This window comes from Corvus hawaiiensis, chromosome 15 (genome assembly GCF_020740725.1).
Source record: "Corvus hawaiiensis isolate bCorHaw1 chromosome 15, bCorHaw1.pri.cur, whole genome shotgun sequence".
NCBI classification, from domain to species: Eukaryota; Metazoa; Chordata; class Aves; order Passeriformes; family Corvidae; genus Corvus; species Corvus hawaiiensis.
Genome location: NC_063227.1, coordinates 16,672,964 through 16,688,873, shown reverse-complemented (window position 1 = coordinate 16,688,873; position 15,910 = coordinate 16,672,964). Strand labels below are relative to the sequence as shown.

The 15,910-nt window shown below is 41.1% G+C and overlaps 1 protein-coding gene across 2 annotated transcripts in view; it reads left to right on the top strand.

The window, feature by feature from the left end:
- Positions 1-15,910, top strand: part of SLIT3 (slit guidance ligand 3) — a 486,134-nt gene that overhangs the window by 356,043 nt on the left and 114,181 nt on the right. For both annotated transcript variants that reach the window (XM_048319827.1, XM_048319828.1), the window contains 2 exons: positions 1,344-1,487; positions 4,001-4,164. In XM_048319827.1, the coding sequence (XP_048175784.1) occupies positions 1,344-1,487; positions 4,001-4,164 (308 nt within the window). The remainder of the gene's footprint in view (positions 1-1,343; positions 1,488-4,000; positions 4,165-15,910) is intronic.

Genomic DNA, 15,910 nt, shown 5'->3' with positions numbered 1-15,910 from the left:
CCTTTTTGCCTATAAACATATTTGTCTTGTGATTTCATATTAGTGTACTGCCCCAGAGAGAGCCACAGTGATGCAATATTTGTCCCACTGACAAGGGAAGAATTTTGTGCTCAAGAGAACTGAGTTAACAACATATATTGTTTGCAATTTACCATTTTTCTCTGGCTGGTAGTAGTCTAAAGATGTGAATTTGGGCTTTGCTAAGAAGTAATTTCCTGCCTATTTCCCTTCTGAGTGCAAGATACCACCTATGCAGATGACAGTGACAAATTAAGTGTTCTTGTGTTTGATTGTCTCAGCAGGAGATGCAGATTGTTGTTGGGTTTTTATACACTTATTGTACAGGGCAGAACACTGGATGGATGATCTAAGAAAACTTGCACAACTACTGTCCAAGATTTTCTAGCTGACCTGATTAGTTCCACCAGCTGGTTGCTGTGTAGATGTAAAATATATATATACATATATATATTTTTTTTTTAATAGTATTTAAATTGCCTTTGTGCTGCTTTTCCACAACTGCACAGGACTCTGATGTGACTGGAATTTGTAGAATTGTAGGACAGTAGAGGCTGGAAGGGACCTTAAGTGATCACTTGGCAATAGTCTGGAGAACCCTTGCTCAAAGCAAAACCTCTTCATCAGGTCAGAGCAGGTTGCTCATGGCTTTATTTGGTGTCATCTTGAAAACCTCCAAGGACAGGGACTGCACAGCTCCTGTGGCAGCCTGGGCCCCTGCCTGGCTGTCCTTGGGTGTGAACTGAGTTTCCTTTCACTGAGTCTTAGCCCAGACCTTACCCTTCTCTCTTTTTGTCTCCCAGGAGAAAGATGTCTTTTTAATCTTCCATGATCAAATTAACCCTGCAGTCCTTATCAAAAGATTTCAAACTCTCAGAATTTCAGTTAGAATTAAGACAGCTGCTGGTAGAGAAAATTGAAAAATAAGGGTTGTTCTCATCGTGGGCTGTGTGTATGTGTGTGTGCATGGAATAGCAAGGTGGGGAGTAATTTTTATTCCTGTGTATATTAAGCTGAAGGCTTCCTTAAATATTTGTGTAGAATTTTGAATAAATTGGGAGAGGGCTAGGCATGCAAAACACCCCAGCTTCAAAGCATTTTAGGATGGCTAACACTGTTACGTGTCTGTATATTCACCGGCTATGAGGGTACTCATGTCGACTGTGGGCTTTTCACCTTTTAAATGTAACAGGCAAATGAAGCCTTTACATGTGGTTTGGCTTTGGTGACTAGGTTAATATTTTTTCTTTAGATTTAACCCCAAAGTTCAGCCTGTCTTGATTATTACAAGATTAATGAATTCTAAACCTTTTCTCTGTTTTCAGGCTTCTCAATGCCAACAAGATCAACTGCCTGAGGGTAAACACGTTCCAAGGTCTGCATAATCTCAAACTGTTATCTCTTTATGACAACAAACTGCAGACCATCAGCAAGGGGCTCTTTGCACCTCTGCGATCGATCCAGACTCTGTGAGTATGCAGGCATATCATAAATGACAGCTTTCTCTTTCTCCACCAAAGATGTTGCCTGTCTGCATCTGACATTAAGACAATTTGGAAGAGACATCCATGTAGCAGCCGCTCTTTTCCTCACTGTGAGAAAAGGAGCAAGAAAAAGGAGCATTGCATCAGTTCAGCAAGGGCAGCTATCGACACAGCCTGCCCTTAGTGACAGGAATGTCATAACTGTGTGAAGGTCAGGCTGTTTTTTGGGGAGATGATGTGTGCATTTGACTCTGTGTAAGATATGAACAGCAGATTCTATTAGGATCGTTGCCTAACAGTTTTTAGTGAGCCAATGAGTCAGCATCTCTCCTGTCTGGGTCTGAGTCCTGCTGTGGAGTTCGTGACTTCTGTAACCACATTTCAGCTGACATTCCACTTAAGGGGAATGATATGTTGTCTTATTTGATCCATTAAGAAAATCCACTAAACATTTTCTGAGAGTATTTGAATTTGAAGGCATTAGAATAGGCATCAGAAGCAAAAATACAGAAATTATTCAATATTTTGTAGAAGGTCTCATCCTAAAGCTGTGAGTAATAAGATAATGAGGTAAATAGTACTCCTTCAGAGCTGGAGTTGGCAGCCTGATATTCCAGTATTAAAATATGTATGGCTGTGTATATATATACATACTGCAGTGTATATGCACACACACACTATAGTACTGCAATTTTTCCTATGCAAATGCACATTTCTATATTTTAATACTGGGAATGCAGTGGCTGAATTAGTTGTATAAATGTTTTAAATCATATACAAACGAACTGATAGGAATGATATCTTGCAGCAGAGTTTCTGCCACCTCCTCAGGCAGCTGCAAACACAACCTGAATTTCCAACAGATATTTGGCCAGTATGTATTACTGCAAACTATTATAGCACTGGAATAATTGTGTACAACACCCCCCAGTTCTGCCCACCCAGCTCTACCATGCTTTCTGCTGCTGCAGCTTGCTGTGTATGTACACACACAAACAGGGGCCACAGAGGGGGTTCATTTACAGGGGTATGTAAGGTTTGTCAGGTTAAACGACAGGCTTTTTTAGTGTTTATAGCCCTAAGGTATAAACGTTCCCCATTGGTTTCCATAGGGTTTTGCTGGTGTTCCTGGTGGCCCTTACTTAGAATGGACTTGTTCTTCACACCAAGACACGTTGTCATGAAAAGCTTTGATTCATTCTCCCATTTCAAGACATGTTGTCATGAAAAGCTTTGATTCATTCTCCCATTTTTGATACTCCCAAGTGATTGCCATCCTCTGTGTTTTTTCTAGAGCTGCAAAACCAGACCCAAATTCTGTCTCTGTGTGATTCTTTGTTCTTTGGACCTTTCACAGCAGGAATGGCTCTACTGCAACAGGAATCTTGAGTTTCTTCAGGCCCTTTCTGCTCTGTGTGCTTTCCCTTCCCTGTCCCAGACAGCCATTGCCCTGTTGTATTTTACACTTACTTTGTTCATGACAGTTCATAAATATAATAACTGCAAACAGAAAAAAAGTTTCTACAAGTGAAAAACAGTAACAGAGTGAGAGAGTTCTTGTGAAGCTATAACTTTGTACCTCTGTCCAAACGAAATTGAAACATCTGTCTTTTCTTAACCTGTCTTTACTGGAGAGCTGAGTCCTGCTCCCTTGGAGGTCAAGAGGGACTGATGCAAGTTAGCTGAACTGAGATTAGAACCTGGCTCTGGGAAAGACCTGGCAAACTCTCCTGACACAGTTCTCAGCTTTGTCCAGCAAAATGAGGAACAGCAGCAGAGAAACACTGTTTCTCTCTAAGATGCTCCAGCAGATCTCTGTTACCAAAGTCTAAATACCCAGTTAAAGTCAATGCTATAACACCTATTTACAGTTTTATAGGAAACAAGTTGTGCAAATTCTGATGAAGGATAGAATGAAGTTGTACCTTGCATAAACATGTCAGTCTTAAAACTTTTTGCTTCAGGAAAAAATACATATAAAGGGAATGCATGATGAGCATGTGCAAATACTAATTTCACTCTTGCGAAAGGATTCTGGATCACTTCTGCCTTTGCCCAAAGATCCAAGGTGCTTTACTAATTCACCTTTTGATCCCTAGGAAATTGAGCTTGCTGATAAAATTTCCTTTAAACCAGGATACAAAATGATCTTCAGGTAAGGTGCATTTCTCTCAAAAGGCAGCGTGTCAGGCTCTCAGGAGAAACCGTGGGACTTGGTAGACAGCAGGTCGGTGTCCTGTAAAGGGGGCTTTGCCGTCTTAGTTTTTGTTTCCTCTGTGCGAGGACATGCTGCAGGCTTAATGAGCTGCGAAATGTGAGCGCTCACAGAATTCTCCCATTCACGGTGCAGCTCCGTGTGGCTTCCGCCGGGCCTGGGGTGGTTTTTTTTCGGGAGCTGATTCAATTACTCCACTCTTCAGGTTCAGCGTTCGTGAAAAACAATGATGGAGCACAGTGTCACAGGTCACTCCTGATTAAACATCCCATCCTTCTCGCAGACATTTAGCTCAGAACCCATTTGTGTGCGACTGCCATCTGAAGTGGCTGGCTGATTACCTGCAGGATAATCCGATCGAGACGAGCGGCGCTCGCTGCAGCAATCCCCGTCGCCTTGCCAACAAACGCATCAGCCAGATCAAGAGCAAGAAGTTCCGCTGCTCAGGTAATTCATTTATCCAGCCTCTACTGCACTCTCAATTCAGGAATAAGCAGGTCCAGAGAGCCTGCTAATCGAATCTGCGGGACAGTGTTTGCTGTAATGGATATTAGGGAGCATCTTTGGAAATTAAATTTGGGAAATTCGGTTAGTTCAACAGAAAGCCAATTACCTTATGGATTAGGAAAAAAAAAGAAAAAGAAAAGAAAAAAAAAAAGGCAGTCTATAGCTGTGTTCTCTTAAAAGCAAAGCAAAGGAAAAAAAAGATAAAAGCTTGTGACATTTAATTGTAAATAATTACTAAATTTTTGAATATTTAAGGAAAACAATGACAATATATGTGAATCCATGTGGGAAATGTTATATTTTGACAGTGTGGAATGTGGCTGGATTGTCATTTGTATTCAAGCAGAGCTCTTACTGGCCTAATGAGAACTGAGTTCAAGTTTAGTTCCCAGACTTAAAAGAGTGAGAACAGTATGAGAGATTTTTATGCAACTGGCAATGGGCATTTCTAATCTGGGATGGGAGAGAAGCTGGGGGTGAGGGAATGGCATCAATTCACGTGCTTTCATAGACCCATTTCCTTATGTCCACAACTAACACACACTAACTCAAGTAAAATTGCCATCAAAGTTGGTAAGATTTTTAGTTTCAGCAAGCTTTGAATCAAAAAGTTCATAATAATTTAGGCAAAGATACTGTCTTGTGAGTGAGACGGAAAAATATTTCCACCTGAAATTAACCTCCCAGGTAACATAAACAGCTTTTTCTCGACCCTATCTGTTCTTTATTTATGGTTCAGCTGTCAGTAAAAGGATATTTCTTGCCTTACACAGCACAACTAAGTAGATGACTCCTTCATGTGTTTTTCCTATCGGTTATATTGGTTGTGTCTATTTTGGATTACTGCATTTTTGTGTACTGTAAAGACAAGCAGGTTTCAGTAAGCAAATCTATTAGTGTGTACTGAGGAGAAAAATGACTGTTATTGATGGAGTACCTTGCAGTGTTTTCTATGAAAATTACTATGATTTTTCTCTTTCTCCTCTGAAAAGAAACATGATTAATTGTGTTCCTGGTGGTAAAAGATTAATGGCTCTAGATGGGGATGCAGCATGAAGATGAGTGGCAGCAGCCCAAAACAAGCCGTTGTGCTTTGTGCATCTCTGCGAGCAACATGCCGAGCTAAAACCTTCCCTTTATGGGGAAAAGAAAATAAAGATAACTTCGTTTGCAGTCAGCTTTTCTTGGGCAGGCTTGTTAAAGTCTTCAATCCCTTGTGACTCAAGCCACAAAATTTATAATCAGACCTGAAATTATGATGTATTGTATCTAGGTTTTTGGTTTGTGTCCATCATAGTAACAGTGTAATGAGCCAGTAATATTCATATCTAAAGAAACTGGAAATGAAAATGCATAAATATAGTTTAGAAAGGAAAGCAGACTGCAGAAACAGATCTATATAAACCTGTACCCAATTTGCCATTGTTATTTTCTTCTGCTTTTATTAATAGGCTAGAGGAATTAATGTTATGTGTGTGCATACATGCTCTGAACAATGGTCCAGGAGACTGGGGAAGGCAAACACCATCTGATACCATTTAGGAGAGGTCATAGCTAAGAAGAGCTACAGTGCAGAGCACAGTACCTGGTGATGCTGAGAATAATACTTTGTGTGAGTTCTTGTCTTGGGGGTCCTTTCCTTGAGGCATTAGTCTGTTTTTTCCCTGGGTCTCCAGCTCTGCATCTATATCAAAACCACATGGAAAAAGGAATAAACCTGACTTATGGAGGAGAGCAGGGATTGTACAGCTTCAGAACAAAGATTTCAGCTGGATGAAAACTAATGCTGCTCAAAAGCTCAGTAGAGAAGAGCTCCTTGCCTGTAGAGTTTCCAGATGGTGATGAGATACATTGAACTCGACTTTCTGTCTGCTCACATGAGACAGGGAACATCTAATGGTTTAGAAAATCTTAGTTTGTAAATCAATCCAGGGAACAGACATCCTTGGCACCTGTTCTGCTCAATTTGTCCCTTTGAATCATGGCTGCTCCAGGCTTGGCATTTAGCAGGAGTTTTCCGTGTTTTCATTTTGAGGAATACATTTCATCCCAGGGTCTAACACAGCACGTCTCTGTACAGAATGTCCATGAGGTATGAATCTTCATTTAGAGCACTGGGCAGTGCTTTGTGTCATCCAGGGATGACACAATCCCACTGGGATGGCAAGGCTTAGTAACTTGTCAGTGTCCTTACTTTCTTTGGAATTCTCCCTCTCTAGTTTTTATATCTTCTCCTCAGTGTATGAGAAAAGAATTTTCATTTTAAATTCTTTTGTAATGTGCATCTCTTTCTCCAAGAGTTACTTTTTCAGGATCCTGGTATTTTCATGTAGTTTGTGTAATACATTTAGTACATGTCAATGGTCAGAAAGTTGCTTTTTGAGGGGAAAACACAGGGAATGTGAGAGGTTGGTTAAGGAAGAAGTGTGAGGGATTTTATCCTCACACAGTCTTTGACCTTTGAGAAGAAATGAGAATGCACAGAAAGTGTGAGCTCTGTGGGAGCAGAGGTACTCAGGCAGTGTCAGGATCACACCCAGGAGCAGTTAAGCCTAGGTGAGCTTAATACTTTGACATCAGGGAAAGGACAGTTTTAAAGTCATAAAATCCTGAGGTTGTCTTGAAGCAATCTGTGTGTTTTCCACATTCTTTTTCACAAAGGCATGTAGTGATAGGACAAGGGGGAATGGCTTTAAACTGTGAGATGGTTGGTTTAGATTAAATACTGGGGAGAAATTCTTTCCTGTGAGGGTGGGGGGGCCCTGGCACAGGGTGCCCAGAGAAGCTGTGGCTGCTCCATCCCTGAAGTGTCCAAGGGCTTGCATGGGGCTTGGAGCAAGCTGGGCTAGTGGAAGGTGTCCTTACCCATGGCAGAGGGTGGGACAAGATAGTCTTTAAGGTCCCTTCCATCCCAAACCATTCCATCATTCTGTGATCATAAAGGGGACTGTCAGAAAGGACCTGTTATGAGAAAAAAATGTGATTGTTCAGTAAATTGAAGGAAAAAAGGGAAGTGCTTTTTCTATAAGGATAGGAGAGAGGAGTGGTAAGCAGGAACAGGAGAAAAGAGCTAAGATCTTTGAAGTTTCATCGGTCTGAAGTGGCAGAGGAGCATTGAGAAGGTAATGTCAAGAGGACACAGGGGCAGATGGGCTTAATAGAACTGTGTTTGATAATTAAATGAAACTGTGAAGACAGAGCTACAAAACTTCATTCTGTTCACTGTTTCCTTCAGCTTTCGTTCCAGGTCCCCACCATCCTGTAGATAGCATCTAGCCAGAAGTGCTTGCCTTCTTTTTTTCAGCTGATCAGTTTTTTCAATTGAGGCATTTTTCCCAGATGCTATTTCTTCCCAGAACCTAATGACTCAAGCTTTTACTGATAACAATGGAGCAACATCTGCAAAGGTTATGAGTGGCCATAGGAAGGAGCTTCTGTGCAACAGGTAGATAATGTACATAATTCTTTTTAAAAGGAGAATTGGAAGCATTATAGCATGAAATGAAGGAACAGCAGGGAACGGGACATGTTTTTGCCCAGGGCTGTGAGACAGGCAAAGCTTTTGAATATACCATCAAATATGTTTAAACTTCAGATTTCAATAGATACTACTTCCTGTGATTTTCTGCTTTCCACTTAATGCAATGCACCACAATGATAACAAATCTCCCCTTTGCTCAGCTGTCTCCCCACAGCTATACAATCTGAGACTAAAGAATCTGAGATGTTTTCTTGAAAGAGAAATCAGAAGAACAGGCTGTGACTAATTCTCTCTCTCTTCTGTTTAGAAAAGGGAAATACTGTCATTTTCAGTGGTAACAGTGAATTTCTGATGATCATTTTCTTTTTGGCTACATCTGCCCACTCTGACCACCTAAGGATCCAATGGTGCTTGGCAGCCTTAGGTCACTGGAGGCTCCCATTCTTAGTACGAATAAGGGGAAAAAAGATCAACACAAATATCCTGCCCAGAAGCATTTGATTAAGTTTACTACAGAGCAGTTTTGTTTTCTAAGGCAGCACTGGGCTTTAGGAGTAAGGGAAATGAATCTATGAGCAGATTGTGTCGTCTCTGTGGTAGCGTATTGTCACTTCAAGACTTGGCAGGTTCCTTGATTGCTGTGTGACACTGTGTATGAAATAGCTTTTGGAAAGAATTGCCCTTGCATTCAGCTGTATATCTATTTCTCCCTGTGATATGTTTGCATTTTTCAGTATATTGTGCATTTCAAAAGCAATGGAAGTTCCACCTGCTGTACTGACACAAACTATCTCTGATAATGATCAAAGCAATGTGTTTCTACAAACATCACATCAGAAAAGCTTTTTATCTTCTAATTCTTAGAAATAATACTTTTATAAAGAAGATTGCTATTTGAAATAGTATGAGGTGAACCTGTCTTTGTGCTTGCTCCTGCATACATTGTGTCTAACTGCCTTTAATTAGTTGCTTCAGTTCCAGACAGTGCTGTACAATCAAAAGGACAGGGGAGAACAGGAGTAGGAAAATGAACCATCTGCCAGCATTATTCTCTCCTTTTTGGACACTACTTCTTGTTAACCCAACCAAAAGCAAAGCCTTTGTGGTACATGTGGGTCCAAACCTGGCATATTTAGGGCTAGTGTCATTTCTCTCATGTTATCCCCAATTATTAGATGGTAATGTAGATGATTTTTGTTCACTCATAATTTTTAAGGCATTTGATAAAATCTCTTCTTACTAATTGCAACTTTTCTCCTAATTCTTTATGTGTCTTTTCCAGTCTCTGTCTTCATACACACTCACCTTCCTCAGGTTACCTGTCTGCTTTGGAACAGAGTTGCTGTTTCTTATAATCACCTGAAATTTCCTTCTCTCTACCCTGCATTTTTGCACCTTTAGAAGCATGGAACTGCTGGGGATGGAGTCAGGAGAGCACAGGCTGCACATCAGGACTTTTTGTCCCCTCCCTGTGGCAGTTCACACATTTTGTGTCCTTTGGACTCCTTGGGTTATCCCTTTCTCTGCTCCTAGTGATGTGTAAAAACGATTTAAGATTTTTGAGCTCTCAAACTGAAAGCTGCAATGCGTTGCTATTCCTCAAGCAATGTTTAAAAGTCATGAAAAGTAGGTGAATTTAACCCAGATCTTACATAATTTATCTGATTGAAACACTCTTCAGTTGTTCCCATAATTTGCCAATCACTCTGATGACAACTTTGCAAATTCCTTTCATTTTTAATAAGCAAATAGTCATTTACAGACCATGTAGACATGCTCCTGCCCTTAGCACTTTCTGTTTGATGGAAAGCACAGGTACCCACCTGCTCCTGTCTGCCTTGTTGCTGTGCTACAGGGACACGTGTTGGAGATGTGATGATCCTGCCCTTGGTGTGTGGGGCTCCAGCAGCCTCTGCCTGAGCAGGCACCAAGCCCTGACAGCCTGTGGGTTTGTCCTGAGTGCTCCAGACTTTCTTTTGTTAGTGGGAAATCTCATCTGGGGCCAAGTTCCAGCACTTTTCTCACCACGGCTTTTGCCCTGGCATGAGGGAAAGGGATAGGAAACACTGCTTATGATTTGAGAAACTGCATTCAGATTTCTGTCTGTGGTTTGGTTTAGTTTGGGGGTTTTTTGTATGTTTTGATTTTTTTCAGTTAAATTTTGCATGTTGTGCCCCTTTTTTTCCCCCTGAAGGACACAAAGACTCAGCAAAGCTACTTTCACAAACCCTCTGAATGTACCGAAACTTGAGGATATGTTTGTGGTGCGTAAGAATTATTCTTATGTGAATGGAAGGTTGTTCAACACCAATAAATCACCTGCAGATTAAATCCTGCACTGAATTTGTAATTATGAATATGCATTTTTCATGGTACACTGAAACTGAGTATATTTGGGCTTTGGTTTGCATGAATTCTTCCTGAAGCTGAAGTCATTAGAGAACACAATACAACTGCTATGACTAATAGTAATGGAGCTGAATTTCCTTGCACTGTGGAAATGTTCCTGTTGTTAAATTAATTTGGCTGTACTGGATACTGATTATAGCTCTCCCTTTTCTGCACATCTTTGATAGCAGTTCAGATCTTTATGTAAAAATTGTGTCAGTTACTCTAAGCCTTCACCAGCCTGTGAAGAACACGATGGTGAAGGGTTCTGGCTCTGCAGTGAGGGGAAAGAATGGAAATCATTCCACTCAAGGAAGCATAAGCTTAACATAAAACAGGTGGGTCTGTTTGGCAGAGATTGTGATTCTTAATAAGAAAGTAAATTGACGTGTTTCAGTTAGAGAGTTTATTTTAGGCTGTGCCTCATTTTAGTTTTGAGTTGAAGTAGTCTTCAAAAAAGCAAAATACCTGAACAGCTTTGTTACCCACCAGCATCATTACTTGCAATTATAGGAAAGAGGGAGGATGGATGTTGAGTCACAGATGCATCCTTATCACTTAGGCATCCAAATAACACAGTTACCTTGGATTCCCATTTCGGCAGAGTACAGGGCTGTGGAGATTCCTCCCTTGAGATCTGAATTGTTCCATTAATTACCTGTGTCAGAAAGCTGAGTGATTGATTGCTCTTTTAGCCTCGAAAATTAAGGTGGGACAAAGTTTGCTCTCTCCTCTCACCTTGCCATTCCATGTGTTGAGGTTAAGCTGAGCAACACTTACCAGAGATGCTAAGGTAGCACCTTCTGTGTGCACAGTGGTCACTTGAGTGGGACACAGAAAATAACCGGGGAGGTGTTGGCATGAAGAGAGCTCGTCAGCTGAAACCAGTGCAAGGATGTTGGTGCTGCAATTGGACAATAAATTTTTCGTCTGACTATTCTGAGACTGCAGCAGTCTCCTGAGGTGTTGCAGCCTGATGGGACAGTTAAACATGGGGTCCTGTATACAAATTCTTAACAAACTGCAGGTTCAGTGACTGATTAACAAAATGTGGATTACAAGAAGTGAACTAACACCAAGAGCAAACCATACAGTGCTGCTTGGCTATAAAGTATCTATAGGGAGGGGTTTTCATGGAAGCTGGAAAATAGCTGGAGATATGGTATTTCATTCTTCAACTTCTTGTTTGCAAAAATTTGTGCAGGATGATCTTGTGTACATCCAAAGGCTTATGGAATTCTTTTCAATGTAATTTATAAAATAGTGTGCTTTCCTGGTATTTCGGCTCTCCTGTATTCTAGGGACATAAATTAGGATTTTGACAGACTTTTTTGTGTGCTGGTACCTCTGTTCATTGCAGCTGATGATTAGTTTAGGCAGTTATTGTAAGTGGTGTTTAATTAGTGCAGCAAAGGAATAGAGACTTGTTCAAAATATTCTCATGGGGTTTCTCAGGAAGGCGTTTGCAGAGCTCAGACTGCATTTGTTTCTAGTAGGACTGAAGGAGTTCATTGACACTGAAATTTCTGAGTTTATTACAGATATCCCACTTAATACTGCAAACCAGTATGTAATGTAAGTGTCTTTGGAAGACATGAACTGTTACTTGTTATTGTTTAACAGAGTACTGTGAATTAATTTGTTTGGAGAGCCCAGGCCAGAACTGCTGCTTTATTAAGGCAGTGTAGGAATAAGGATATAGGACTCTACATCCTTCTTCACTGGGGCCATACAAAATCATTGGCAGGAATGCTAGTTATGATTTCTAAGTAAATGAGGTGTGGATTCCAGGATTGTGCATACTTCGCATTAATCAGGCGAGAAAATTAATATGGTTTTGTGTCACCTTGCATGAGTCACAAAGAAAATTAATGATCTAATGTTTTTATCAATTCAGACTCTGGCTAGTTTGGCAGCTTGTGGAGATTTAAGGTTTATTGTGTTAGGTTCCCCTAAAAGACTGCTTTGGTTTATTTGTTAGACTGCAGAGATAGACAAAATCAAGCCTTACTTCCATTGCTGAACCAAACCCACAGTGTGGGGTGGCTGAGTTAACACTGTACTTGTTTCCTGGAGTTCCCAAGTACCTGACAGTTGACTTTTCTGCATAACAGTGCTGGGTCATAGCAAAGCGGTGAGGCACAGACCCTTGCTCTATTATCTGTCATCTCTGCTCAAGTACTTGCCTTGTTCTCCATGTAGGTAATGAATAATCTGCCTGATGCTGACTTTGTTCTTTGGGCACTGCAAACCCCTTACTAAGGCAGGTGATATGTATTTAAAAGCACAAGCACTGACCTTCACTGAAGTCCAGCAAAACACTGAGCAGTTGCAGAGGACAGCCACTTCCTCTCTCATTTGGGAATCCTGCAAGAACGTTTGAGATGTGACTTTCAGAATCATTGCCCAGTGGCACAGCTCTGCAGACACTGGAGTCAGTGAGAGCTTTATTTCAGTGGGAGCACTGAAGCCTGAGCTGAATGCCCTGCTTTATATGTCAGAGTTGCAGGAATGAGTTACAAGAAAAAAGCTGTTTGAAATAATCCAGGATGTCAGAAAGAGAGAATGCTTGGCTTCCATCCGCGAATGATGTACAAAACCCAGCAAATATGCTCAGAAACAGAATAACAAAATGCTGTCTATGTCTGTAGTAGCATGTGTGTGCTACCTTGCTGGAAAGTGCAGAGGAAACCAAAAAAAGAGAAAAGAAAAGCAGTGGTAATTACAAATTTTCAGTGTAAGTGCCACCAGCATGAAGGGCCTCTGGGAGCTGAAATCAAGCTCAAAGGGCACTCAGGGAGCATTTAAGGCCACAGCTTGGCCATCATCAGCTCAGAATCTGCTGATATTAATATGGGCTGTGGTATTTCTAAGGTTGCATTTAAATAAATGGAGCAAACCTAAATGGCACTTTTACTGAAAGGAGACACCAGGAGAGAGTAAGTAATAAAAAGCAGTGTAGATTGGGCATTCACTGTGTGATGGGAGCTGCACGTGCTCCCTGGAAGGAGCTGTGAGCAGTCCTTTGGTGGTGTTTTCTATCGTGTCAGCTCTGTCTCTGAACTCGCCCGGGCTCTGTTCGTGTTCACTAACCCCAATTGTGCTCCAGGGCGTTCCTGCAGTAGCATAAAGGATGACCTCTTGTATCCAGCACCTTTTTGCATGGGTGGAGTGGAGAGCAGCTCTCCGTGAACCTTCAGCTTGTGCTTCTCCATGCTGCTTCCTCTCAACGCTCCTCTCTCTTTGGCGCTGCCTAACTCTGACTCTGGCTGTCCATGGGGTTTTCCTTTGTGCTTGATCTAACCATGTGGTAGAACAATACAAATGGAACATGGTTCTGTCAAGCACCATGGAAGGCTGCATACTCCCTGCCGCATGGCATGCCTGGATACTTCTGCTGGGTCAGAAGCATCAGAAGGTGAGAGATTGCCCTTTCCGCACGGGAACGGTGGAACAGGTGAAGTGTTGCTAACCAGGCTCCCGGGCACTGCCAGGGAGCCACAGTGGTGTTTGCACAGACTTTCCACAGGGCTTGCATGCAGAATAACCATTTCTAAGTAATTAATCTGTTTAATTGCTCTCACAATGAAGGAGTCAGGCGTCCTGTTGGTTGATAATATTCAAGGGTGATTCCGGCCATACCTACTGAGATGAAAAATCACTTTTGTCTTCTTACTTTATGAATAATGTAAGCTGCATCTGTCTGTTTGAGCTGTCCAGTGAATCCTTCTACTTGAGGTACACTTTGGATGCCACTTCTGCAACAAGACACCTGCCACTCAGTGTAACTTTGGACCTGCTCTGAGCAACCTTAATGTGCTGGCATTGCATTGTGAACAAATACAATGAAAAAACAAAACTTCAGAAGAGTCTGCAAAGCATTGTCTTTTATCTCTTGAAATGACATGGGTAACTTGGCCTGTATGAAAACACTGCTATCCAATAATTCCATAGGGCAAAGCTGAGTCAGCAAATCCAAATGGGCCATTTTAGCTTTGGCAGCTTAGATAAGATCTTTAAAATACTACTGCCTAACTCCCCCCTACACAAAGATAACAACACCTATTTGTAAAGGACTTTGAGAGACTCATGCAGAAGTTTTCTTATACAGAAATATTGTCCTGTCTTGCAATTTGTCACATATCTATTGTGAAGCCATCAATAGAAGGACATCTGGGATTCTTAGATTTTATCTGTACTTACTGATAAAAATTAATACTAGCAATGTGAAATTATGACAAAAAATGTACTTCCCTCTTTATTTTTTTCCCAGTGAGAATTGTGATCTCGTGGTTGTATGAAAAACTTTAGAGATTCCTGGGGTTTTCATTCACGTTTTAGACCAACTGATCTCAATGGTCATATTTTTGGTGCCAAATTTGAGGCAGCTGGATCATTTTCTAGAATGAATGTATCAGGTCAGTTTTCAAGCCCTGTTGAGACAGCCTGATTTGTAGCAAAACAGATCATCCAGAACTTTTAAGCCCTTTGAGCAAAGCTAAGTTTTAAAAAGTGAAATCAGTTTTTCTAAACAATGCTTCAGAATAGAACAAAAAGGTATTTCTCTCTGTTGGCTGATTTCTCCATGTGGGTATCAGAAAGGAACATAGAATGTTTTAGCACTTGGAAATGTGATGTTTCTTTATCTCAGTGCTGCTGATGTGAGAAATGCCACGTTGTGTTTGTTTTGTGATAATAAGAAATCACAGTGTCCTGGTACCTGATAGTGGTGTCACATTGGTTGTAAAATAAAAATGTTGTCAGAGTAACTAGCAATTCAAATAACCACAGCTGCCCTCAGTCACACACAGGCCTTGCTGTTGCCTTGGCTACTTGTTTTACAGCAAACTTAATCCTTCCTAATTTTGGGGAATTTTTAGAAACTCCCGGGTCATGTTCTGTCCTGCATCTCTTCTCTGTGGCTTTCTACAGATGATTTTATGGTGTGCAAGAAGTATTCCATGCATGTGGTGGTGAGCTGTGCTTCCTGAGTCCTGTTGTGTTCTCTCAGAGCCCGGCAGTCAGGAGAAATGGATGTATGTGCTTAAACAGTTCTGCAAGCAGATGGCTGAATTTCACAGTGCTATCCCAGATGGGAATATCTTAATAGAGCAGCCACCTGCCCAAGTGATCTCAAGGCTCAGGTCAAATAGTAAATTCTATCTAGTCTTTGGCAGGTGATCCCTGCTGTCTCACAGGCTAAGAGATGACTGAGTACTTGCTGAGCATATACAGGCTGTTGGTTACCTTTGACTCAGTGATTACCTGGGTAACTCTTATTTAAACTCACTTGAAAAAAAAAGCAAAAACAAAAACAGCCCAAAGAAAACAAAAAAAAAAAAACAACCCAACAAAACAAAAAAAAAAGGAAAGGAGAGAGAGAGAAGGAACAAACAATAGGAAGGTGATGTTTGCTCCCTTCCTCTCCTGCTGAGCTGACAGGCTTTCCCCTGTTGCAATGGTGGTGGCCGTGGACAGATGCCCAGGAAGCATCAATTTCTTATAGCTGATGCAATGTGGAAGGTTGTGTGCCTCAGTGGGGGCCAAGTCAAAATGTGCTAAAATTCTTTATTTGCTCAGCCAGAAAGCTTAAGAGAAAACCAAAAACCAGTTTTCACCCTCCAGTGTTATACACTGCTCTTCTCCTTCACAAATAATTCCCCTTACTTTCCTATCCTTTTTTTCCCATAGGAAGATGAATCTTGTATCCATCAGTAGACTGAAAATTTTACTTAATAAATGTTTACCCTATGTAACTTCATGTTGTTTGTGATTTTTTTTTTTCAACAAAAGCTTTTTACTAGGAAAATTAGAAGT